General features: G+C 34.0%; 3 protein-coding genes across 3 annotated transcripts; 2 read left to right on the forward strand and 1 right to left on the reverse strand.

The window, feature by feature from the left end:
• Nucleotides 1-5832: 5832 nt before the first annotated feature.
• Nucleotides 5833-10530, forward strand: LOC128156758 (methionine adenosyltransferase 2 subunit beta-like). Its single transcript, XM_052819045.1, has 6 exons — nt 5833-5856; nt 8214-8404; nt 8724-8838; nt 9241-9393; nt 9939-10129; nt 10225-10530. Exons 2-6 carry the CDS (start codon nt 8222-8224, stop codon nt 10480-10482), a joined length of 900 nt encoding a protein of 299 aa, XP_052675005.1. The 5' UTR covers nt 5833-5856; nt 8214-8221; the 3' UTR covers nt 10483-10530.
• Nucleotides 10531-10628: 98 nt separating this feature from the next.
• Nucleotides 10629-12658, reverse strand: LOC128156759 (anaphase-promoting complex subunit 10-like). The gene is made up of 4 exons (XM_052819047.1): nt 12528-12658; nt 12066-12194; nt 11608-11770; nt 10629-11400 (listed from the first exon to the last, which is right to left on the reverse strand). The coding sequence occupies exons 2-4, from the start codon at nt 12178-12180 to the stop codon at nt 11121-11123; spliced, it is 558 nt and encodes a 185-aa protein (XP_052675007.1). The 5' UTR covers nt 12181-12194; nt 12528-12658; the 3' UTR covers nt 10629-11120.
• On the forward strand, nt 12651-26417 carry LOC128156756 (beta-alanine-activating enzyme-like). Its single transcript, XM_052819043.1, has 16 exons — nt 12651-12829; nt 14162-14253; nt 14387-14504; nt 14973-15196; nt 18372-18564; nt 20699-20928; nt 21194-21300; nt 21408-21589; nt 22053-22254; nt 22506-22615; nt 22750-23351; nt 23609-23760; nt 24086-24249; nt 24707-24832; nt 25386-25517; nt 25913-26417. Exons 1-16 carry the CDS (start codon nt 12701-12703, stop codon nt 26396-26398), a joined length of 3249 nt encoding a protein of 1082 aa, XP_052675003.1. The 5' UTR covers nt 12651-12700; the 3' UTR covers nt 26399-26417.
• The last annotated feature ends 797 nt before the right edge of the window (nt 26418-27214 follow it).

Genomic DNA, 27214 nt, shown 5'->3' on the forward strand with positions numbered 1-27214 from the left:
TATCAAACAAAGTTTAAAATAACGCTGGTTTCAGGTGAAATTTGCATAGATTCCGGAGGTCTTAGCTCAGACGCCAGACAAAATTAATCTTGTTGATTAATGAAATACTAAGCAGACAGGCCAACGTCACATTACTGTTTAACACAACTAAATGTACTTGTCAAAATGTAAGTTATGATGGTTTATTTCTACCCCTTACATGCATCTATGATGTCAGATTTGGGCGTGCGTAAGTAAATTTACCCATATAAAAATCAGATTTTCTTAAAAGATTTGTAACTTGCATGTAGACATAATTATCTTGCATTTTGACATAATTTATCTTTCATGCAGGGGGCAGAAATCGGCCACCATACAAAACAAAGAAAAGAGACAATATAGTACCCCGTCCAAGAAGTAATTCTTAATTTTAATTGTCACGGACATAATAATTTCATTATGAATCGCACCTACAACGTCGCACAGACAATGGCAATTATCTTATAGAACCATTTTAACAAGACCTTGGACTTTCGGTTGGACGTAGCTATCTATTTCTTGTGTCAAAACAAGTTAAAAATGACGTGGTTTCAAGCGAAATATCTTGTCCCAAAAGCCAGACAAATCTTTTTTGATTTCAAAGAGCCGTGGCTGAGTGGCCAGCAATGAAATAGACAGGCCTACGTCACATTGCTGTTTGACACAACTACCCAAAGCCCAAGCTCTTGTTAAAATGGTTCTAGGTACACTCAGTGTATATTTTCCCTATGTTTGTATTGGAAATCTGCGACGTTCAATTTCCTATGAATTAACTTTACTAATTCATGCGCCATGAGCACAAATATAACTTCAGCACGTGTTTTGAGTAATTTTATTTTTGTAAGATTAAATGAAACGTTCAACCTGACATAAACATTTGATTTATACTATTAAAAAATAATCATTAAATTGTATCTACTCCTTAATCAAAAAAAAATTTCTCCAGAAAGTTTCTGGCACTATATTTTTAGCTGCAAAAGCGTACTAAATAACATGTTGATATGGCTGTTCCATGTATGTTTCATATCCCTGTTTGAGATCGTATATAATGGCCTTACAGCGATGATACACTTATATTTCATACAAAAAAACACATTAGTATGAATATAAAAATAAGCATCCAGTGCTTAAATGAATACACTTTGCTAAATCATGCGCCATGAGCACAGATACAATTAAACGTCTGAAGATCACGTGTTTTGAGTATATTCATTTTTGTAAGATTAAATTGAACTTTCAATCTTACATAACCAATTTGATATGTACTTTTGAAAAACAATCATAAACATATATCTACTCTGTGACAAAAAAAATCTCCACAAAGTTTCTGGCACTATATTTTATGTCGCGGAAGCTAACTACATAACATGTTAAAATGGCTGTTCCATCTGTGTCTCATATGCCTGACTAAGAGCGTAAAAGTGGCTTTATAGCGGCGATACACAATATTTCATAAAAATAGACATCCGTATAAAAATATAAATATAAGCATTGAATGTTTTTTTGTATTTTTTTTAATGTCTTTGGTCCTATAACACACGAAGCGGTGCAGACAAATTACCATACTGTGCTAACAATGCTTAAATAAATACGCTTTGCTAATTCATGCGCCATGAGCACAGATACAAACGTCTTCACGTGTTTTGCGCATATTTATTTTTTTGAGATTAAATGAAACGACTCCTTGAAACAAAATTTCTCCACAAAGTTTCTGCCACTATATTTCTTGTCGCGGAAGCTAACTAAATAACTTGTTAAAGCTGACATGAATTCATAAATACACATTATTTCCTTTTATCTCCGACTACCACCATATTAGTTGTCGATTTCTATTGTTCTGCTCATCGCTACACACCCCCTATATAAGGCCGAGAGCACTATTCATGCTTCACCGCATTCAGGTATTTCATACACCCTAACACGTTACCTTGAACGAAAAGACGGGAAGAAACGCGTTTTGAACAAAAATAATATGACAACCACTGCACTGACAAGGAATATCCAATGAACGACGAAACAAGACAGACTGAAATCCAGGCACATATACTTCAAAAATCCTCGATACTTGTAGACTGTTTTCCTGTTTTGTTATAACATTGCACATGCGCAACCAAACACGGTGGTGGCAGATCGAGCAATGTCAATGAAAGCATGAATTTTAGAAACGGAGCGTTTTTGTAGAAACCGATGGAAACGAGTCGATGTTACGTTGTTACTTTCTTGGATTTACTATCATTTATCTACTGGGTTGAATTTAGTGCCGCCGGGGTTTTCATAAAGATGCAGACGTTGTGCACTCTGTATGAACGACACACGTGTTCGATGTGCATGTGAAGTAAGGCAGCACTGTCTGTGCAAAATAATCCGGATACTAGTGTCTTGGAAATTCTTTCAAAGAATAAATATATTTTGTATTTCATTGATTGTTCTTTCCATAATTCTGTATTACAAACATTTTACTACAATGTGTAGTTCATGCATTTAGAAGTCCGTGCAACCTGAATGCCTCGATCGGAAAGCAACCGACCGTAACCTTCTCGACCGGTATATATACCCCAGTGACAGTAGAGGAGCGATCAAAACTAATATGGCGACCATTGCTTTTATGAATTCATGTCAGCTTTAATATGGCTGTTCCCTGTTTGTTTCATATCCCTGACTAAGAACCCAAATAATGGCTTTATAGCGGACATACACAATAATTCATAAATATAAGCATTCAATGCTTTTTTTGGATGTCGTCGGTCTATGACACACGAAGCGGTGCAGACAAATTATCATACCGCGCTAACGCGCGGTATTCAATTTGTCTGCACCGCTTGGTGTGTCATAGGACCGACGACATCCAAAAATAAGCATTCGATGCTTAAATGACATCAGCTGTAAGGTTCGTTGGAGAAGCAAGTGTACTCCGCAAATGCAGGTTCCACCTATCTACTATAAAAAAAAGTAGTTCGACGGGATCGAAAATTAGCATGACAGTACATGTAGTGGTTATTGGCATTAATCCTCACTTGACGGACACAGCGAGGAAAGTTTTTGGATGCACAGACTTGCACGCGGACTGATCACAGACTTTCAAGTAGTTGTAGTTACCGTGGTAACCTTCGCACATAAGGATACTGAACTGTTCCTTTTGTGTAACGTTCTGACAGACAATAATGACGATTTTCAGAACTTTTTATGGATAATTCATTACAATTCAATTCAATTCAATGTCTTTATTTACCAATTAAGAGCCCTCAAGGGGCAACTTGAAGACTGTGCATACAACATCCAATGTACATAAAACATTCAATAAACATGTACAAGAGGGAAGGAGTTGGATAATTGAAAGAGCTAGGACAGACATGAACATTTAATTAGTATATATATGTATGTTTCTATACACTCAATACAATGTCTTCTGTATTATATTTATGTTAAATTTCATACATAAATATGTCAAAATACAGATGTACATACAAATTTGAAATAGTTTATCATATGATTGAAAAGTTAAAAACCAATATTTGACTAGGAAATACAAATTAAGGCAATGCCTTTTGTAAAAATTTACCAAGAGAGTTTACATGATTCGGTAAACATAAAAAGTCAAAATGGTTTCGTTAATGTTTCATGTGCGCTATGTAGTTAGCTAACATTGCAGAAAAAAATATTTTCTGCATTGCGTTGGCTACCTTCACACACGCATAAAACACCAAAGGAAAGTATTCTATTTTTTAAATATTTCATATTTATTTCAGTTTATTTATTTTTTTACTTTCTTTTTGTCCTCGATGTTATTCAATAGTTCTTTGGAACCACTCTCCCTATTTTTTTGTTCGAAACGATAATAATTGTTTTCAAAATATGTATCTTTTGCCTCCACTGCAAAAGGCTGGGTGCGCTTCGGTCGTGTAAAAGTAAGCTTTTCTGGGCTTTCCCATGAGAACTGTTGTAGCCAAGCTAAAAACTTCCATCTTATTTTAAAGTTATAAACCAAGATATTTCCATTATGAGTGAACTCATCAATATCGTTGAAGATTTACCATTTGAATTTATTTCGATTTTTCAACATTTTCAACTTTCAACCTGTAATTTCCATTTAGAGCAACATGTTTCAAGAAGATGTAAAAGGTTCTGTACATGCGAGGATCTAGAAGGGGTGTCAGAAGGGTCTCCCCCCCCCCCCCCCCCGGCAAAATTCAATTTCTTTAAATTTAGATCATGAACTACCTAAACTATGCCTCAGACCGCCCCGGTGTAACAAAGAATATTGACCCGGGTTGAAAATTTACCCTTGGGTCATTTTTCAACGTTGAATATTGACCCTAAAAGTCGTAAAAAAATATACCCGGGGTCATTTTTCAACAGCTTGTAAAAAATTTTTCAAACATCTTATGCAAGAACAAAAATCATGAAATGTCATATTTTAAATGTTGTATTAACGCCCATCGAGAAAACTTGCAATTAACAATATCACATTTTCAATTTACCGGTTGAGTGTAAATCCAAAATTAAACAACGTGTTCTATTGTTAATATTTATAATTGTTTTTTTTTTTTTATATTTGTACACCTTATCAAGCAATACTAGTTTAAAAATGTTTCACTGAGTTGAATAGTTTATCGTGTAATCACGTGTACTTATATTCTTATTGAAAACATTTTTATTTAAAATATAGATATCACATAAAACAGCAGTTAATATATGCAAAAAGTTCACTATGAAAAGAATAGTTAAAACATTCTGAAGGTTGCTATGTTAATTCGAAAAATAGTCATTGAAATGTTATAATTTTTTGTCTGACTGCTAAAACATGTAAACATGTAAGTCCAAATAATAAATATGAAAAAAAAAAACTAAATTGTTGGTGAAATGAATCGAAGTTGTGAATATCATTTAATAGCTAAAGTGTGATTTTTTTGCTGTTGAATTTTGAACCGGTTTTGTGATCAAAATTCCACAACATATATGGCTAGAAATTAGTCCTGACTTTCACCCCTTTTTATTTGTAACCAATAACATTGGTTACATCGGTAACAATGTTTTATTTATATGAATGATTTTCAAACTTTGATGTACTTGTGACAGGTTACAGTGGTTACTGGTAACATTGGTTACAAAATAGCTGACTTTTACCCCTTTCTATTTGTAACCAGTAACATTGGTTACATCGGTGACAATGTTTGATTATGAATGATTTTCAAACTTTGATGTACTTGTGACAGGTTACAGTGGTAACTGGTAACATTGGTTACAAAATAGAGTTAGGTTTGGGTTAGAGTTAGGATTAGGGTTAGGGGTTAGGGTTAGTTTAAGGTTAGGGGTTAGGGGTTAGGGTTAGTTTAGGCATATCTATTCCACAATGCAGGTCAATATTCAACGGACTCACTAGGGTCTTCATGCGCGGATCCAGAAAATTTTTCCAGGGGGGGTCCGAAGGATAATTGTGTTTGCCAGGGGGGGTCCGAGGCATATTTTCGTGATAATTTTACTATGTAAATTTAATAAATTTTCATTTTCCAGGGGGGTCGGGACCCCCCCGACCCCCCTCTAGATCCGCGCATGGGTCTTTATTCAACACTTTAGGTCTCAATATTCAACGTTAAAAAGTGACCCCCGGGTCAATTTTCAACCCGGGTCAAAATTCTTCGTTACACCGGCAAACTCAATTAACCGTCAGACCCTCCCCCCATAGTTTCAATTGAAAATAGTACACTATGACTTTTTAAAAATGCATTCAGTTGCATTTTCACTATATGAACAGTTTTTATCCGATTTATAATCAAGCTATCTCGAAACAATTTAGTCGGAACTATCTTCACTTAGAGTTGACCTTTTCCGAGCCCGAAGGTAATACTACTACTTTCATTTTACCGAATTGCCCGAAGAATATAGAATTTAAACAAATATTTGGGCTGTACTGACTAGTAGGCCTATAGCATATGAATGAAATATAGGGAGATATGTATGTCTATTATGCATTCATGTTATTGACACGGGCATACCATGCATAACCCTAGATTTTTTTAAGGAAGGGGGGACTTAAAAATGTGATAAACGTGATTACAGGCTCGCGACATTTCATGTAAGTAGTGTTGATTAATAGATAAACACTCCATAATATCATTAAGAGAATTTAAATTATTTCATAGTTGATTAGTCGCTTATTATGATGTTTAACATGGTTAAAAACAATTTTGTGCAACAGCAAGTGGCAAGCTCTGAAGTTGCAGTTGCCGTTCCTGAAACCCTCACTTCCGGTTTCGATTTCATAGAACTGTACCATGGCCAAGGTGAACCTTCTCTGTAAACTTAGTTGGAATTCTCTATCAAGATGGACACCAAAGTTATGCGGGTCCATTCCTTTGTTGGCAGCAGGTGGCGTAGTGTACGCTGAAACGGAGAAAGAGAAATCGCTTGTCAAAGTGGCAGAAATCTCCCTTTACAATAATCCAGAGGCGAAAAATTCTTACACTTTGAAAGAGGAGAAATATACAACTTTGAAGGACTATGTAAACACAGCAAGGGTAGCATTTAACGATATGATGGAACCACAGTGGGAAAGAATTGAGGATGTCAAGGACAAAATTGCAATCGGGAAGGCACACTCTGCAGCGTTAGTGGATAGATTGCGATCCGATAAAGAGCTACAGAGAAAAATCACTATTATTGGAGGATCGTCATTTGCAACTGCTGGAATTGGGTTCAGTATGGTTGAAAGGGGGAAGAAAGGCACAATGTTATCTCTTTTGTTTGGACTGCTCGGCGGTGCTGTCGCCATGGTGGTTCTTCATCCCAATGAGGCTCTTAACCTAGTGGGATTTTCACCAGAAGAAGCGGATAAGAAAGATTCAGAATCTAAAAAATGAATGAATATTCAGATGATGTGACAGGAAGATAAAACATTCGAAAAAATCTACGTTATCTGAGCAATTTTATCACAAGCATGACTGTTCATTCATATACATGCATAAAATGGCCAGGAATTGAATATGATTTGATGAATTCTTTGCAAATTGAAATATTTTTTTTTATTTCTGTGTTATAGAAATGTTAATAAAGGGGTTAACTTTGCTACATTGTTGGGTATTATAATTTTCCGTAAAGGCTTGAACTTTATGCTAATGACTGTTTTACAGAATATTATACAAGAGTTGTGAGAATGTTTATCTATTCCTTATAGTTGTGTCTTTTCCCATAGCCTTACAAATAGTTTGCCAGCTGCATTGATTGTAAACTATCCCCACTACCTGAACACAAGTCTTCTAATTGGTCAAATATGTAAATTACTGATTGGTTGCTGAAGCAGCAGAGACTTTACCTTAACAAGTTTTTTTGGATGAAATGAATCTTGCAATTTTTATCTTTTTATCTCTTGTATGGAGTATATCTTCTCTTCCCTTGGCTGAATGTGGTGCATACTTCACCAACAAAGTGCCTTTAAGGAAAGAGTGTGAAGTGACCTTGAATCATGTTTCTAGGTCTAATGTTAAGGTCATAATAAAATGATATAAAAAATTGTTGTAAAGAGCATATCTTCTCTCCTCTTGGTCCAATCTGGCTAATACTTCACTTATAGAGTCCCTATGGTCAAAGGGTTTGTAGTGAATAAAGTTTGTAGGTGCAAAAAATCTTGTTTCAGAGCTTATATACTCTCCACTTAGCCATATTTGGTTCTTTAATGTACTTCACTTAAACAGAGCTTTTGAGTATAGGGTTTGCAGTGACCTTGAACTAATTTTCAAGGTCAAATGTGAAGGTCATAGCAGTATTATATGAAAAATCCTTGTCTGGAGCATATTTTCTCTCCCTTTTGTCCAATCTGACTCGTACTTCATCCACAGGGTGCCTTTGATCAAAGGGTACGCAGTAACCTTGAATGAAGTTTGTAGGTCAAGTGTTGAGGTCATCTTGGATCTCACAAAAAAAAATTCAAGAGCATATATACTTTCCATTTAGCCCTATTTGGCCCATACTTATATAGAGCTTTTGGGTTAATGGTGAGATTGTCACCATCTGAATGTTGTTTAGTTCCATTACAAATGGGAAACTTTATATTCAAGTTTGATTGTGCATAAAGACATCCATGGATATAAGAACACTTGCAAATTCATGTTCTTAGTCTGCTAGTTAAATCCATGGAAATAGCTAGTACATCTGTATAAACATTCATATTTACCGTTAATATTATATATATTTTCCTCAAGAATAGAAAATGGCAAAGCGTGTTCTCATTACGGGTGCCTCGGGATTACTTGGCAGGGCCATCTACAGGGAATTCCTGAAGGACAACTCTTGGGAAACACTTGGACTGGCCTTCAGTCGCGTCAAAGAGAACTTGAAAAAAGTGGACATCACTGACGAAAATCAAGTGAAAGAAGTCATCAGTACTTTCAAAGTTAGTATACTAGTCTAGTATATCATGAAATAAGATTTAAGAATATGTACACTGGTATTTGACCACCATGCTAGTACTGTACTGGTGTCATATAACACATTAGCTTAACTGGTAGAGTGCTGGATTTTTTATGCTAGAGATCCAGCTGGTTTTGTACACTAACAACTATACGTTGTATCTGCCTCTGCATCTTCATAATGTTAAGGTTTTATAATTATGGTACTCCATGAGTAAAGTTCTGTAATCACTAAACCTTGACACTGTAAAGATGTTGTCTTTGTTACATGTGTAAATTAAACTGATACAATTCTAAATGCAGCCATCAGTCATAATTCACAGTGCTGCAGAAAGAAGGCCTGATGTAGTGGAAAACAACCCTACAGGAACACAGCAACTCAACATACAGGCTACAGAACATATCTGCCAGGCTGCAAGTAAGAAATCAGACAGAAATATTCTATTCATGCGCGGATCTAGAGGGGGGGTCGGGGGGGGTCCCGACCCCCCCTGGAAAATGAAAATTTATTAAATCTACATAGTAAAATTATCGCGAAAATATGCCTCGGACCCCCCCTGGCAAACACAATTATCCTTCGGACCCCCCCTGGAAAAATTTTCTGGATCCGCGCATTTACACATTTTTAGTAATGATTTTAAACTAGAGACCCACTTCTAGCAGTATAAATTGTATGTATGAATTCCATATAAGGAAGAAAAAGCAAATTAATTTCTCTGATAAACAAGGAAACTGCATTGACCCAAATTCGGAAATGTATATGAGTCGGGTCTTTAAAAGTACTGTATGGACTGTAATAAGATTTCATGGTATATTCTAGAGTCCATTGGTGCTTGGGTTCTGTACATCAGCACAGATTATGTGTTTGATGGGACTTCTCCTCCATACAATGAAGACGCAAAGCCGAATCCTCTGAATAAGTATGGGCAGAGTAAACTGGAGGGTGAAAAGATTACACTGGGGGCATCTTCAGGTAAATACCAGTACATGTATCTGTAATTGCATGTACTGTGACACATATTAAGTTATAGTCAATGAAATCAGAAGTATTTTTCAAAAAAAGATTGATGAAGGTCTTTTAACAAAAGTTACAAAACATTAAAAGTGAAATCATTTGACTAAAGATGAGCAGTTAGTTTACAGAGTGTTCTAACATCAATATTAAGCTCAATTTTTTGGCATAGTAGCCAGTTTAATTTTTGCAATCTTTACACCAAAAAAAATTGCCAATATAGTGCATTTATACACAGATCAACAAAAGAATGAGGCATAATACAGAGGCATGTTCAGCAGAGTGGGTGCCTACAAGCTCTTGCCAAAATACCCTATACCTGTAACACAAATTTTGGCAAGCGCTTGCAAAGCACCTGCTCTGCTGAACATGCCTCAGGTGTTGCTGTCAAGCTAATTTAATATCACTTCATGATCTGTCAAAATGAAGCAAATTGTTTGGTCAAGTATTATGAGATTTACTGGTATGTTACAATTTTTGATTGACCATGCACTCTTTTCTTACAGAGAATTCTGTATTAAGAGTGCCAATTCTGTATGGAGACATAGAATACCTCTCGGAAAGTGCAGTCACCATTCTCTTTGAGAATATCTTGGCAGGAAAAGAATCGATTGCATCCGATTATGAAATAAAATACCCCACTCACTGTGCGGACATAGCTTATACTATCAGACAATTAGCTGACAAAAGACTACAGGTCAGTATCCTGTATGATAAACAAGTTCATATTTGTTCATTCACTTCCAACAACGTATCAAGAAAACAGTATAACTAACTATTTTCTCTTCACAGATTCCAGAAAAAGTTTGTGGCGTGTTCCACTGGACATCAAATGAAAAAATGACGAAATATCTAATGTCCGTTGCCATGGCATCTGCATTCTCCCTTGACACAAAGAACATAATACCGGACAAGAATCCCTCCAAGGGTGCACCCCGGCCTTATGACACACATTTATCCTGTGAAAAAATGGAAGCCATTGTCTCTGGGAGACGGACACTATTTTCAGATGGGATAAAGTTGGTTTTGGAGCCATATGTTAAAAAATAACTAGAAAATTTCACTAAATTAGTATTTCATTAAATTTAGGTACATGTATTTATTTTAATTTTTTCCAACCATGTGGCTTTGGGTTATTTATATTTTAAATACTCTGGAATGAAACTGTGCATGGAAAATTTATAAGAATTCTAACATGTGGGGAATAGTGCTTTATTTACAGAATTAGTGATGAACACTTATGTGGCAAATACATAATAGTTTTAATCAGACAATAAAATACATGTAAAAAAAACTGTACAGTTGAATTTCTTAGATGTTGAGGGGGAAAATATGTACTGGTGCATTATGTGAAGTTTTCATTCAGATTTAAATTTCACTTTGGACATAAATACAGTACATATATAAATACAAATGTCAGATTGTGGAATTGCAGATCTATACAGTTCATGTACAACCATACATATGAGTAGAGTCATACTGATTTACAGTGTAGATTTGTCATATTAATTCACAAGATTCTCATTCTATGTAGGCCACCTGCTTGAGTTCAAAACTATATAGGCCTAGTAAACTTGGATTTATATATACGGTATGCAAAATTTCCGGTATCTGTGGTACAATACAACCATTGTTATACATGTATATTGGTATACAGTGTAGATTTGTTACTTTAATTCGTCAGATCATCATTTTATGTAGGCCAACTGCATGAGTTCTAGACTAGTAAACTTGGGTGTTTTCACAACATAAGTGTCTTGCACAGGTGATCGGATCTTGATTCTACGAAGATGTGTATCACGTCCATTCTGGTGATTTGACAGCACCGCTATTTGAACCATGAACGTCCTGATTGGTTTGTCATTGATGTCTTTCATTGGAACACACACCCATCCTACGGGCTCACTAAGCTCAATTTGGTCCACCTCAATGAGATCATTAAAGTGAGTTCCAGCTCTCAGAGAAATTCTGGGGGAAAAAAAGATGGATATAATAAGCATAAGAATCCAATATGTAGAAATATATGTTGTATTTTTCACATTATTTATATGCATATTTAGGCTGATTTACATGGGGGACATGGCTTTCATAAATATTTGACAGAATAATTTTCTATTTGAAAAAAAAACGAAAAGCAAAAATTAAAAAAATTAAGTATTTATTAATCTTATTAACCTATTAGGAGTGTAGCTCTCGTCTGCTTTATAATCTGTGTAGATGCACACATCATGAATGGTAGTTTTCCTCCTGAACTGGATGTTGACGAGGTGTGGCTGTGGTCCATCTGACTGCCAGTACGTATCCACAGTGTTGTCCAAGAGCTGATCCACTCCAAACCCTAAATCGATTTATACAAATATAATACTTGTAACAGAGTATATGAAAAAAGTCATATTATGCTTATGAGTAACTAGGGTATCACTTGTATTAAATTACAAATTAATACCCATGCAGGCTATTGATAATTAAACATTTCAAAGAAAATAAATAATATATGCACAGACAAATAAACCTCACCAACATAGTTACCAATGTCAATAAGGTTAAGAAGTGTAATGAACCATACTAAATTTTCAAAAGTCTTTATGTTTTAAAATCACATAATTTTTTTTTCCAATATTAAATGTTTATACCTGGTTTACAAGAAGATAGTGACCAGACAGCTTGATTTCCAACTTCCCGAAGTCTTCCCTCTCGTTCTTCTTTTAAAATATCGATTTCTGGATTGGCAACAACTTTAGTGGCCATTTTGGCTGATATTGCTGAAAATAGTTTTACATGTAGCCTATATATATGCATTTGATGTGGATCAGCTGGCAATGAAAATAACTAAATTATAAAAAATATAGTTAGTTCCTGTGACAACACAGCACAGACTGCCTGAATATTTTAGTGATCATTTAAGTAAATAACAGCACGTGGAAGATTTGCATAATCTGATACATGTACATGATTCAACATTATCACAATGACGCCCTGATAAAATTTCTGTAATCTACTGCTTCCGAATTTTCTCGGTTTGATTTCACATAAACAGCCAATTTAGGAAATACAGTACTGCATATAGCAAGTGGGCATTGTTAAAATATACGCACCTATTAGGTTTCTTCAAATAAGAACAAAATTCATATAATCCTGAGAGAAATTCCAGTATTCATGATCATCAATCTTTACTTTAGTGATTTTCAAATTATGGAGATAATTTAAATCGGGACCGACATCCCACTTGAAATTGACAAGTTGTTCGTCGATTTAGATAGATTTCAGCATGTCAACATTGATGGAGCTTCTGGAGAAAGAAATTAAATTATATATGGATTCCGTTGCTGTGGTTTATGACGATGGTTATGTAAAGCAATTCCAAACCTACAGTCAACTGTTAAAAACTGCAGAAAGTGTAAGCAGATCTCATACTCAGATTTGGTGGCATATGAAAAATATAATTGATGTATTTTTGCCCATTAACCTGATTAATCTACACTACTGCGGCTACAAATAAACTAAACTGTGTCAACAATAAATCTTCATGTGAGAAAAAAAGTGTCAGCATGCAATAAAGTTTTAGTAATAATTATTTTTTATGGAGATATAATTGTCTTATGTTAAGTCAGGGACATATATACTAGTATATACGTCCCTGGTTAAGTTGACATACTTTTAATTTTCAATTCTTAATTTCTTATATCAATGATGCAAGTATACAGTAGGTGCAGAAAGGTTTCTTCCATTCAATCAGCTAGGCTTGCTTTGCTGGTGCCCTGTAGTGATAAGTCTGTATTTCTGTCTGAAAAAGTTTTCCCTTAATATTCCCTTAATAATTAATTAATTCCCTTGTTCAAATCTGGTCCATGCAGCTTCACACAGTACACTAAGTTTCTAGGTCAAAGTTTAAGGTCATATGATCCATAACTATAAAATCATTTCATTGTTTGGACCATATCTTTGTTCCTTTGGTCATATCATGCTCATACTTCGATCACTAAAAGTGTGCTGTGGTGAAAGAGTTTGCACTGACCTTGAAACAAGTTTCTAACTAAGTAAAAAAAGCGAAGGTCATTGCAGATCTTTTTGAAATCTAGTTTTGGACCATAATTTCTCTCTCCTTAGCCCCATACTTCAGTGCTTACGGTTGGTATGTAATTATATGCAATAACCTTTATAAATGTCTAGATGAAGGTCATTGTAGACCTATTTTGATATCCAGTTCTGGACCATATCGGTAATTTTCTTCGGCCCAATTTTCCCCTGAATTTCTTAAATAAGTGTCGGTAGTCTATAGATAAGGGGTGTGCAGTAAATCAAGTTTCTATATCAATTAAATGTCAAGGTCAAAGTAGACCTGAGATATCCTTATCAAACTCTATATCCCCCCCCCCCCCCCCCCCTTTTGTCCTATCTGCCTGTTAAATAAAGGATTTGAATTAAATTTCTAAGTCAGAGATTTAGGTCAGCAAAGTTGTCATAAATGCTTCCCATTCTAATGCCCTGTTAAAGCGGGGTCCTTTGAGATGATCAATATGTAAATGTCTTGTAATATATGCATGTCTACTTCCAGAGACAGAATCAGATGCTGAAAAATCCACAGCATAAAGAATATATAGTGTTTTAATCTACATTATATGTTTTACTTATGTGCATAGTAATATACACTTTAATTTCCTTTATTATGATTGAATTCAGTGCAAAATGAAATCAAATCAAAATGCTTTTTTAAACAAAATCTTTGTAGATTGCTGATGTATTGAAGAAGGATAAGGTTGATAAGTCTGTCATTGCTGTGTGTAGAGACACTGATCGTCTAACCCCAGCCATTCTTTGTGGGTATGCGAACTACATGTTGTCTTGGAAATATTTTCAACCAGAGACGTTTCTATTTACATGTATTCAATGAATAATCCTCTTTGCTGAGTATATGAAATTTGAATGCCTAAGAAATCTTTTTTTTTTTTTGCAGAATCCTTAAAAGTGGCTGTGCATTCTATTGTTTTGATGAGCATGGCATAGAAGGAACTGCAGAAAGATTGCACAAGATAAATGTTAGGTTTATGTTGATTCAGGCAAATTATACACAGGTAAAACTTCTTATTTAGAATATCCTTCAATGAGTTTATTATATGTACATGTACATTAATATTAAACAGGCTGGGACTTTTGCTTTGTAAATTTATATCTCATTTTGGATATCATATTATATACATGTACCCAATTAAAAATATAATACAGTTGAACTTAGATATCTCGAAGACTGATATCTGGTATACATTGGATATGTCGAAGTGATTTGTAAGTCCCAGCTTCATAATTTTTAAGTATTTTTCCCTTGATATCTCGAATACTTGGATATCTGGAAGTTTTTAAACATTCCCATCTAGTTCGAGATAAGGAAGTTTGATTGTATATCAAACTGGAAATAGATTTCAGTGCAAAAAATGGAAAAAAGTTTATTTAAGGTTTTTTGTCCAAACCTATTAAAAGCAATAGAAAGGTGAAATATATTTGTAAAACACATCCTGATTGGACATACTTTGGTATATTTGCAGGTCATAGAGAGTCTGTTGCAGATGTTTGATAGGAAACTAATTACTGGCACCAGCTCACATCTTTCATCTCTAGGTTTAATTAGTTTAAAATTACCGTCAAGATCTGATACGAATAAAGGAGTTAATGACATTGCATACTGTATAACTACATCTGGTTCCACGGGCCGACGAAAGCTTGTACAGGTCCCACACAGCTGTATTATTCCAAATATCACACACATCAGGTAAGACATCAATTTTTATCATTTTAGATATCCACATCAGGCAAGACATCGAACTGTATCATTCTAAATATCATATACATCAGGTGAGACATCAGACCGTATCATTAAAAAAAATCCACATTAGGCAAGGCATTGAAATGTATCATTCCAAATACCACACACATCAGGTGAGACATTGAACTTTGTTTTCCCTTGGACTGAAATGTCAAACTTTAATTGGTTTAAACATTGCATGTGATTGCCTCATATACCTCTATGTTGGTTCAGTGAGAATTAGTATTGGGCAATATGGCTGTCAATAGCAGACGCTTCACCTAATCATTTCGACATTTCATATTATTTAATACAGAAACTGCATGCCATAAGTTCTTAAAATATTTGGAGTAGTTGCCCTTTGAAATTCTTTAAAATTAGAGTAGTTGCCCTTTGAATATTGACGTCACATTGAGCGTTTTCTCCTGGAACTCGAGTTTTCACTCTAGATACCAACCTCTTGATGCGCACGCACAAATTAAGACGAACAGAAAAATTAACTCCATGTACTCTCCAAAATGGAGGTTGTCAATAACATTATGCACCGTAAACTAGAATTTAAAATTTGGAATTAAAATGAGATTCGTAGGTACTTTTCCATGAATTTTTCCTTAAGAAACAAAAAAAAAAAAAATATAGATATATTACTTCATATTGTCGTGTTTACACTAAGTCTTGTAATATAATATTTGAATGTTTTTCCCCTTAAAGAAAGAAACATAAGGTATCTGTAATAAACGTAACTTTAATAATTAAAATAAAAAAAAGAATAGGTTTAAATTAAAATTAACTTTAATATAAAGAGTTTTTACAATTTTTTAAAGAATCAATAACTTTTATTTAAATCGGACATAGAAACATCATACATTACTTGGTATCTGTGCACTGTTTTTGAAAGATTTTTATATGAAATTCGTTGTAAAACAAACAAATGATAGTATAAGATATGTGTTTCAATTTATTCTTTAACTATGCACAATACATATGTTTATTTTTATACATGTAATTACATATGTACTCATTGATATATTACGAAAATTTAAAATCTTGAATGCGTCTGATGCATCCGTGTCCGCCATGTTGGAGAGTCCTGACCCTCCTTAGATAGAGAGTCGGACTCGATGTAAACTCGAGTTTAAACTCTCGCTGTTTATCTCAAAAATTCGCGACTAGATACCGAACTCGAGTTCCAAAAGAAAACGCTCATTGTTGTGTCTGAAGCAGAACAAAATGGCTGTGTCAAAATTTGCTCAAATCTCTGCAGAGGAAAGGGAGAAAACATTTAAATTTAATTGCAACAAAAACATTGTAAGTAACCATGGGTGAAGCAAAGATTTTTAAAGAGTTTTTGGAAGGTGAGATTGATAATTTTGAAGAGTATAATTGGGTTAAATTGGATGAGATGTAAGGCAACGTGTTATACATGGGTTTGCGTAAATCATTGCTTTTTGTGGATAAATGTGTCCCTTAAATTGATAGTTCTCGGGAAAACAAAACACTTATTAGGTTTATTACTGAGTGACTACAGAAATATATTGGATTTCAATACATCTGTTTTTTCATTCAGACCTGTCTTTGGCATATATCTAATGTATAAGTTTTGTGATATCATAATTGTAAATATGAATTATGAATATAAAGTGTTTCTATATTATTACAAGAGGTGCATGAATTATTACTGCCTCGTTCATCTTAATCATCTATTGTATTATTTGTCACAATTTTACCATATAATTATACCCCCGCAAACGAAGTTTAGGGGGGTATATTGGTTTCACCCTGTCCGTCTGTCTGTCCATCCGTCTGTCCGTCTGTCCGTCTGTCCGTCTGTCTGTAGACGCAACTTTGTCCCCCCTATAGAATTTTTTATTACTGCATGGAACAGTTTGAAAATTTGTACATATGTTGAACACCATCTGAAGATGTGCACCTGGAATTTTTTTTAAGATCAGACAAGATTTAAGATTTTATGACAGTTTTCATTTTCCTTATTCTAATGTTGAAAAGTAAGGGAGGTAATCCTTACAGATTTTATTAATTAATTAATAGAAAACACTCTAAAATATATTTATATAAATACATCCAGATGGAGCTTTTTGTCTTTATGTCTTAATTAATAAAAAAGAAATTATTTTTTATAAGTGTTCTATCAACTGACAATGCAAAGTTTTTGTTTGTCAATGATAAATTCTTAGGAGCTAATAAGAACATCAAAGACAAGTGTGGCTGAATTCATTTGTCCCAAGGGAGCCATTATCTGAGCCATGGTTCAGATGGAGCATGTGTTTAGGGGAAATTGATAATCTGTAAAGTGGGTGATGGTTTTGGGGCTATTTTAAAACTGTTTCATGTAAACCAAAAGGTCTATCATTATAAGGAAATAAATAATATAATTATTAATAAAGAAGTTAAACTATTTTTAGAGGTTGTTTAAATTTATTTGTCAAGTAAATTGATGAAGTGACCCTATTGGGCATTAATTTTAATGAAATTCAAAATTACTGATATGATTGTAGTGTTTTGGCAATTTTAAAATTGTTTGTAATATTAAATTTTCTTTTTTTACATATTTTTACATAGTATGGTAATTATGGTAATGTTTTGGGAGTTTATTAAATTTAACAAGTTCATCAAAGAAAATCATAGTCCTATGGGATCAATTTTCTGATATGGAGTTCCATTGTGCCATAGGAGAAAGTGAGGAAAATTTGAAACAACTAATTGCATCTGTCAAGACTCTTATTAGAAAGATATTGAAAGTTTTATCAACAGAAGAGCATTGCTTGGCTACTGGTATTTCTATTCACTGCAAAGGGAGGGATTATTGTCATTTTGTTGGTTTTTCTTTAAATCAATTGAATTAAAAAAATATATCATCAAATACATACATTTGTAAAAGTATTACTGTTATAGATATGTATTTACAGTGAAATTCTGACAATTTTGATTTTAATTTTTCTTTGTTAACTATTTTTTTTTTTTTTACAATTCTTGAAATTTTTTTTTGTATGTGTTCCAAACCTTTATTATTCAATTCAATTATTTGTCCCATTTGAAATTAGCCTAGCGGGGGTATTAGTCCCATTAGGACAGTTCTAGTTTAAATTTGATGAAAGTTTGATAATGAAGTCTTTATTTGCAGGAGTATCTACAATTTAAAAATTTATGACCTGGTCTTGTTGTGTTCACCTTTGACCTTTGACCCAAGCATAGTGGAAATCTTTGTAACCTTGTTAAGTGGAGCGTGTCTACTAATCATTCCAGATCATGCAAAACTTCAGTCCAAGAATTTACTTAATCTAATACACAGAAGAAATAAAGTCACAGTCATACAGGTTTGTTGATTGATCTTAACCTGATATATATAGTAAATTACATGTAAAGTTGAACTTCGATATCTCGATCATTGATATCTTGAATACAATGGATATGTCGAAGGGATTTGTAAGTCCCAACCACATAATTTCAGGGTTTGACATTAAGTTTTTGAATTACTAGACCAGTCGGGCTACCTCAGCAATTTTTCACTAGCCCTGACCCTTTTACCACTAGCCCTGACCAATTTTGACAAAAATAAACTAAAAGTAATGACAAACATAAAATATTAAATACTTGTTTCTGTTTAATTGTATTGGTTTATCTTTACCAATAATGAATCATTCAAACACTATTTAAGATTAAATTTTATTCAAACTGTACTAATAATGATACAAGTATTCAATGGTTGGGACCAACAAAACTTTAGGTAGACTTCCCTTACTTCTCCTTAACAGAGAAACATGGAGAAGTTTGAGAAATCGGGGAGACTTTCATAACTTGACAATGGCATGACAATAATGATGATATTCACAGATTTAAACTTTAATAATTTAAATTAGATTAGAAACAGGTCATTATGATTAAAAAATAAAACAAATTCTAAAAATTGAAAAAGAAATTATCAAGTTTATTTTATTTAAATTATTTGATGTATTCATACATTTTATAGATAAAATGTGTTGTAATTGTGTTAACTAAAATGACAAATAAAATCAGCCTCTGTTTTTAGTGTATTCTGGTGGCATTAGCCCAACCCAATCATTATGTTGAGGATTATATTTAAAAAAATAGATATTATAACTGTAGACAAAGGGTTTATGATTATTTTAGCATAAATTTGGCAGTGTTATTAGGTAATTACAAGTTACCAACAAATTCACTGTTATACAGAATCAACACTAGCCATTAACATCGTCTGTACAGCGTGTGGTTGTATCACTCGTATTTATAACCCCTACTGGCATGCGACAAGTTCTCGCCGAGTACCATTTCTCGCCAGTACATTGTGACGTCATTTTATCAACACATAAAATTAAAGATGAAAAATGACGTCACAATGTACTGGCGAGAACTGGTCGCACACCAGTAAAGATAAGACAGACTAGATTAATTAATCACAAGAGGCATAATTTGTGTTTGTGAAGACGTCTTTAGAATTAAATAATTATCATTTTAATGCCCTTGGGGTTAATTTACACGATTATATGAACTCAGTGTACAGGGCGGCTTGGACTTTTCGTCCGGAGGAAATTCCGGCGAAGTTACCGATCAAAAAGTGGGCATTTCCCCCACTTCATCCTCTAGGTTAGTCCTTGGGTTGTACTTAAATTATGGTTTGTAGAATAATTTATGCCTGTTAGGAAAAAGTGTTTTTACTTCTATTGATATTAATATTACAGAAAAAGTATGTGATGTGCACACAGGACCAGTCGGGCTAGTACACAGACATTTAACCCGACCGGACCTATCGTTTACTAGACAATGTCGGTCGGACGTGCCTTAGTGTCAAACCCTGTAATTTTTAAGTATATTACCCTTGATATCTCCAATATTCAGATATCTCGAAGTTTTTAAACAGTTACATCTAGTTCGAGATAACAAAGTTTGACTGTATATACGTTGATTTCAATTTTTTAAAATTTGAATCACTGAAGCATATTAAACTTTCTGAATAGATTGATTATGTTATATCTCTATTAACAGCATGTGAAGAGTGCATCAGTATATCTACACATCACTTAATTATGATAAATGTAGTTATTGTTTAAATGTGCTGAAATAGTTTATTATGACTGAATATTTTTTTTCAAAAAGGAGTGCACCCTTGTGGGGCCTCAGTTGTTTAATAGGTACACTGAATGTGTTACAAAGTGTACAATTCAGTACTTATTATACAATCAAATATTATGCATACAACTATTATCAAATCTTTATTAGTTATGTTCTATTGTGTACATATGCATCATGCATAGATGCATAAAGGAACTGGATAGCAAGAAACCTACCTGTACTTTATATTCAGCTACAATTAGGGATGTTACATGTACATGTATATATACCTGAGTACAGTGTATTCCTTGCTATATGGAACAGTGGAAACAAACAAAAAATTGTTTTTATTGACATATGTACTTGCAATTCTGTGTTTAGGCTACACCATCCTTGATACAGAGGCAGCCCCCTAGTGATCTTAAAAACACCCTTTTGAGCGAATCTTCCAGTTTGAGGATACTAGCTCTGGGCGGGGAAGAGTTTCCTCCCTTGAGTCAGATCCATGAGTGGAGAGCACCAGACAATAAGACCCAGTTTATCAATCTGTACGGAATCACAGAAGTCTCTTGTTGGTCATTTTACCACTGTCTGAATGACAAAGAAATTTGGTAATTAATAAACATGATTTGTATAGTACACTGTTCATGTTTTAATAAAATAATTCAATTTGAGAAAGAAAAAGAAAGTTAAATAATGATCAATGTAGAAATTACTGGTACTGCAATTTTTGTGCATGCTTTAACTTGGTAAGTTTTAAAGATAATTTTTTTTTCTAGCTTTGAAATGTATATCAGTCTGTATTTTTATCATCATGTTTATTTTATTTTATTTTTTTTGAATGAGGTATATGTTGTTTGTGAATTACACTTTCAGGGATAATAAAGAGGTACCTATTGGAAAACCATTGGCGAAGTCTGAATACAAGGTACTGGGTGAAGATGGGATGAAGATTTTACAGGGAGAAGGAAAACTATATCTTGGTAAACTTTCTTTTCCAAGTATAAAACTAAAGTAATGTACATATTAATGTTTTATGTTAATTAGATATCTGAAGAAATTAATTTTTGTAAGTGTTTTTATTTTTTAGGTGGCTGTGACAGACAGTGCCTTATTGATGATGAGTGCCATAAAAATGATAATGTTCCCAAGTTCAGAGATTCGGGCGATTTTGTTAGAATTGATAATGAAGGTAGAATCATTTACATTGGACGGAAAGATAGACAAGTCAAAAGGAATGGATGTCGACTACATCTTGGAGAAATTGAAAAGGTAATTTGGAAAATGAAGATAATCATATTGGCTTAATGTGGATGTATATGACATATTTTACTACTGTAAACCAATTTTTATTCGCGGACACTTTATTTTGCGATGAACGGTGTTAAACTGGTTCGCGATGACTAATGTTCGCGACCAAGCCTTATCCAGACCTGTATTATTAAAAAAACAATAGACAAAGGATTGGTTCGCGGCGAGAAATATTCGCGACGACAATGCTCTCGCTAAACTCGCGAAAATTTCTCGCACGCGAATAAAAGTTGGTTTACAGTATCTTGTACTGTACTGATAGTGTACAGAGTCTTATGATCATAGTTGCACATACATGGAGTGAAACTGTTTATTTCAGTGAGAACAAATTGGTTATCAAGAAACATATACATGTATACTGATCATTGTGTATGTGTATATTGAAATATACAGTACATCTACATAAATGAGTTTTGTGTTTTAGATAGCAGTAGCAGAGCCCAGTGTTTTTGAGTGTAAAGCTGTGATGAAGGGAGGAAGATTAGTCCTATTTGTTGTTCCGAAGCTGCCTCTGGAAAATAAAACTATGAAAGATTATGTACAATCAATCATCAAAAGAAAATTACCCAAACATTACTCACCGGATGATATAATCCTTGTGGATGAAATACCCATCACTAAACATGGCAAGTTACCCAGTCATATAAGATAATCAGATGATCATCATAATGTTTGCAATCTATAAACGATTAATTTTTATTTTAAATTATTGGATACATGAGTATTAGATTTGTAGTTACTACATTGATGCTGAATATTTTGCAATCTGATTAAAATACAGATCTCCACATAAGCGCATAGCGCAGAGAGCTGTGCGCTTATGTGGAGATCTGTATTTTAATCAGATTGAATATTTTAATACATGTATGATTTGCAGGTAAATGTGATTTTAGAGCTCTGCTATCCAAAACTCAGGAATCTATAGATAAATTTGGTCCTGGAATTTCTAAGACAACGATTGAAAATATACTAAAGGAGGAATGGAAGGTATTTATACAATTCCGAGTAACAAGTTGTGACCTGCAATATTAGACAGTTGTTCAGTTATAGAATATGAACTGTACCTGTGGTTCCATAATGTACATGAATATACTTTGGAATTTTTCCTATTTTCATTTTAGAAATTGCTTAAAAATTGTGTCAAAACAGGTGAAAGCAATTTTTTGTTGAGTGGAGGCGACTCCTTCTCTGCTCTGAATTTGGCTCGAGCTATTGAAGATCGATTAGAGTTATCTGCTCCTGATCTGGTTGATGTCATTCTGCATAAGTCATTCTCCGATATTGTCAGTCATGTGGAAAAACTTGCCAGCAAAAGTGAGGTGAAGTCTACAAAAAGGAGAGAAAAACAGCTGGAGGAGGAAGTTAAGATCTCTGTAAATAAGAAAATACGATTAGAATCCTATAATAAATTGTGGAAGTCGTGTTCTTGCATGAACAGTGCAGTGATGAGGGGCAACCAGTACTTCTGCATATCATGTTTGAAAACTGTAAGGAACCCTGTTCCTAAAACTCAGACTAGGAGAAATAAAGACAGTGGAATATTTGGCTGTAATCTGACTGGGACTTTTTGCAAAGAAGAACCCAGTAAGGTACTGACTCCAAACTCTGGAACTATTGATACAGAAGCATTAGCTCAGATGATCGGCAGAGTAGAGATTACACAGAGATGGAGCTTTGATACAGGGAAATGTGTGGATGCATCTCCTCTTGTGATTCAAGCTAGGTACCAATTTAATCCTTTAAAATTTGTTAGTACTTTGTAAAAGGTTAGTTAAACACGAAACGTAAAATAACATGTACCGGTACATTGTGCATGTTTGTTTATTTTATAAATCATAAAAGGAACAAGTACCGTAAGAAATTAGATATTTTGGCCCCCTTGATTCAAGTGTAATAATTACTAATATATATAAAGTCATACATCACCTTGTATGTAATTCACTTCTAGATGTTTGTGTAATTTTTTTTAATTCAATTTAGTTTTGGCCTTCATGAGGTTTTCATTGGCTCCCACTCCCATCACATGTATGCTCTAGTAGCTGAAACTGGAGCCTTGCTTTGGAAAACAAAACTAGGAGACAGAATAGAATCATCAGCATGTGTCAGTCTGTGTGGGAAATATATCATTGTTGGTAAGGAGAAATTACAGTCTCAAATTGGAACATTTATTTATAATATTACATGAAAACCTTGTAAAGGGAGAAAAGAGATGGGGGCAAGGAGTCGACTTAACAATGCATAAAATCAATGAAACCAATGTAATACTGATTATGCATGTACGATTTTGTGATTATTTAAAATTTTGGTAATTTAAGTACAATTCAAAGTAAAATTATACATCTATTATATGTATTGAACATGTAGATAAGTCAAGATTTAAATACAGGTACTCTATATATCACATTAAGTACTGTTTTTAGATTAAAGATACTTGAAGTTTAAATTTTGCTACTATAGGTTGTTATGATGGTGGCATTTACACATTAGCAAGAGACACTGGAGATATAATCTGGATGTATAGAACGAAGTCATCTGTGAAAAGTTCCCCCGCAGTGGACCCCATCACTGGCTGGATCTATATAGGCTCCCACGATCACCATGTTTACTCACTTGACATTGAGGTACACTAAAGGCTACACATGTACTGGTGTTTCTTTGTATGTGCTTTATTTATTTTTTTTCACTTACTACTGAAAAGAGATCATCTAAATTGTTTAACAAAATCTTACCTGGTATTAGAAAGATCCATTTTTGAAAGAAATTTGGTAATGCATGGATTTGTGACCTTGACTTTTGACATTTATTGCAAAATCAATGGGGATATCTATATACCCATCATGTTACGTTTGCAAGGGCTCACTGTAATCTGGAAACCATTCCAGACAGGGAAACAAGTCATGCAGATACTACATGTAGTTTCAAACTTTAAAAATAAAAAAAGGAAATGTAGGTAGAGTAGAGCTCTATCTCAACTGAATGATGATGATGTTTACCAACTTGTATCTTCTTCTTCTCTACTTTATGAGAGACTCGCAATGAACACATTTATATTTTTAATGATTTACTCTCTCCTTTTAGAACCAGGTGTGCTGTTGGCGAGTCCAGATTGATGAAGGTAGCGTGTTCTCCTCCCCAGCATTGTCATATGACAACCACTATGTCTGTGTCTGTTCACTGTCTGGTCATGTAGCAGCCCTCCGTCCAGTAAGTCAACAAACTCTTTGGGATTTTAAGTATGACATGTCTAGCTTTTACAAATTTTGATACATATGAGGAAAAGAAACATAATAAACTAATGGTAGATTAAAAATTAAGCCAGGCTCTATATCTGCCATTATATTTCTCCAGATAACAACTAGTATGTAATGTTTTACTTAAAATGTGAAAAGGTTCGCAAGTTTTATTTACCGTAGGTTCTGGATTGATCACTATTCCAAAGCTTAATTGCCCTTCAAACATGTATCTTGATAATACATATCATGTCATGCTGACATAATCAACCACATGTTGGATTGTTGGAGGGGTTTTTTGGGTTATTTTACCGCAAACCTTTTCTGTAAAATTAATGATGAATTTCAATAATACATATTACATTGTGCATTGCAAGTTATAGTTTACTTTCATGTGTACTTTGGGCAAATAGATAGTCCATGTAAGCATTATACATGTACACATGTACGTGTATGTTGTTGCAGATTTACTTAAATCAGATCTTGAATTCTTTCATAAATGAGAATGTTTATGATTTTGTGTGTAGAAATCTGGTGAGATTATATGGAAGTTCAATACAGGGAAGCCACTATTTTCTTCTCCTACAATCACCACCATTGGTCCATGTGTAGGCTGTGTGGATGGCAAATTATATCAGCTGGATCACCAGGGATGTCTTGTAAGTGTGCAATCAGTTGATTACTAGTATTTACTACAATATTATTTTAATTAAACACATGCCATTAATATACATGAATTTGATTATTTTTGTTGTGGTTTCATTAATATTCAAGGGTATCAATTTTCGTGGATAAAGTGAAAATCAGTTTCAAGGATACCTAAATTCGAGGCCAATGACCCTATCAATACAATATATTAGTAGAAATTGCAGTTCAATGAATATTTAATTTCAAGGACAAACTTAACAACGAAATCAACAAAAATTGGTATTCAACGAATATTGATGAAACCACAGTATTTGATTTTTTGTATTTTCAAGAACTTTTGGTTTTTCCACCAAAACAAATAAAACATTTTGTGGGTGTTTTGTAATGTTCACTGTTTGCTTCACAGGTGTGGTCATTTACAACTTCAGCTCCAATATTTTCTTCGCCTGTACAACTTCCAGTAGTTAATCCTGTCTCCCTAACCATCTCTAATCATTCCATTCTTGTTGGATCCCATGACAGTAATGTGTACTGTATATCACCAAATGGAACAGAGTTATGGAGGCAAAAGACAACAGATTTTGTTTACTCAACTTGTTTCTGTTTTGGAAATGTTTTTGAAAACTATCATGACAGTGAACAAAGAAATTCCATTCCTCAGAACAAACAAGAAATAGAAGCCAAACAAGCACACACTTTCAATGCTTTTAGATACTGTGTGGTAACCTCTAAAGATGGTACAATAACAGTGATTGGACTAGAAACAGGTCAGATGATCGGTTCATTTAAGCTTCCCTGGGAGGTATTCTCCTCCCCAGTAGTGATAGGAAACCTTCTTGTTGTAGGGTGTAGAGATAACAGTGTGTATTGTCTCAATGTCCGTGAAAAATAATAAACAAATTAATACTGTATATTGTTTTGTGTTGAGCTTATTGATTCAAGGTCACTTTTTTATTTACGGTTCTTTTTTATATCCCCCGCAAACAAAGTTATTGGGGATATAGAAATCACTCTGTCTGCCTGTCCACCAGTCTCTCCGGATGATCATGTCCAATTCTTATCTTTCTTAAGGAAAAACATTGGAAGTTCCTTCTTTATACAAAGACCGCTTATTACCATAGGATGTGTGATGATCTTAACCTAGGGGCATTTGGGGAAGTTCAAGGTTACTAGAAGGAAAAATGAGTATTTCGTGTCCGGTCCTTATCTTTCTCATGGAGAAACATTGGAAGTTCCTACTTCACACTAAGACTGCCTATGACCTAAGGATGTGTCATGATCTTGACCCAAGTTCATTTGGGATAGTTCAAGGTCACTTGAAGGAAAAGTTTATATTTTGTGTCTGGTCCTCATCTTTTTTATGGAGAAACATTGAAAGTTACTTTAAACAAAGATTGCTTATGACCTGAGGGTGAGTTGTGATCTTGTTCCAAGGTCATTTATGCAATTTCAAGGTCACTGAAAAGAAAAGTGCATAATTCATGTCTGGTCTACAAGGCCTGGGAAGGCATATATAGTGCACATAAGGTCACTGTGCCAAGTGCCGCATCACACACTTAAATTGTAAAACATGCAAACACAATATTTTATAATGTGTGATTTAATCATAGTCTGCATTTTTTGTAATCTTCAATGGAATTGTCTGAGGAGTTAAGAATGGTATGATCGAAACACCATTTAAATCCTAGCTACATTTTTGTTAAGGCTT

Source organism: Crassostrea angulata, chromosome 7 (assembly GCF_025612915.1).
Source record: "Crassostrea angulata isolate pt1a10 chromosome 7, ASM2561291v2, whole genome shotgun sequence".
Taxonomy (NCBI): Eukaryota; Metazoa; Mollusca; class Bivalvia; order Ostreida; family Ostreidae; genus Magallana; species Magallana angulata.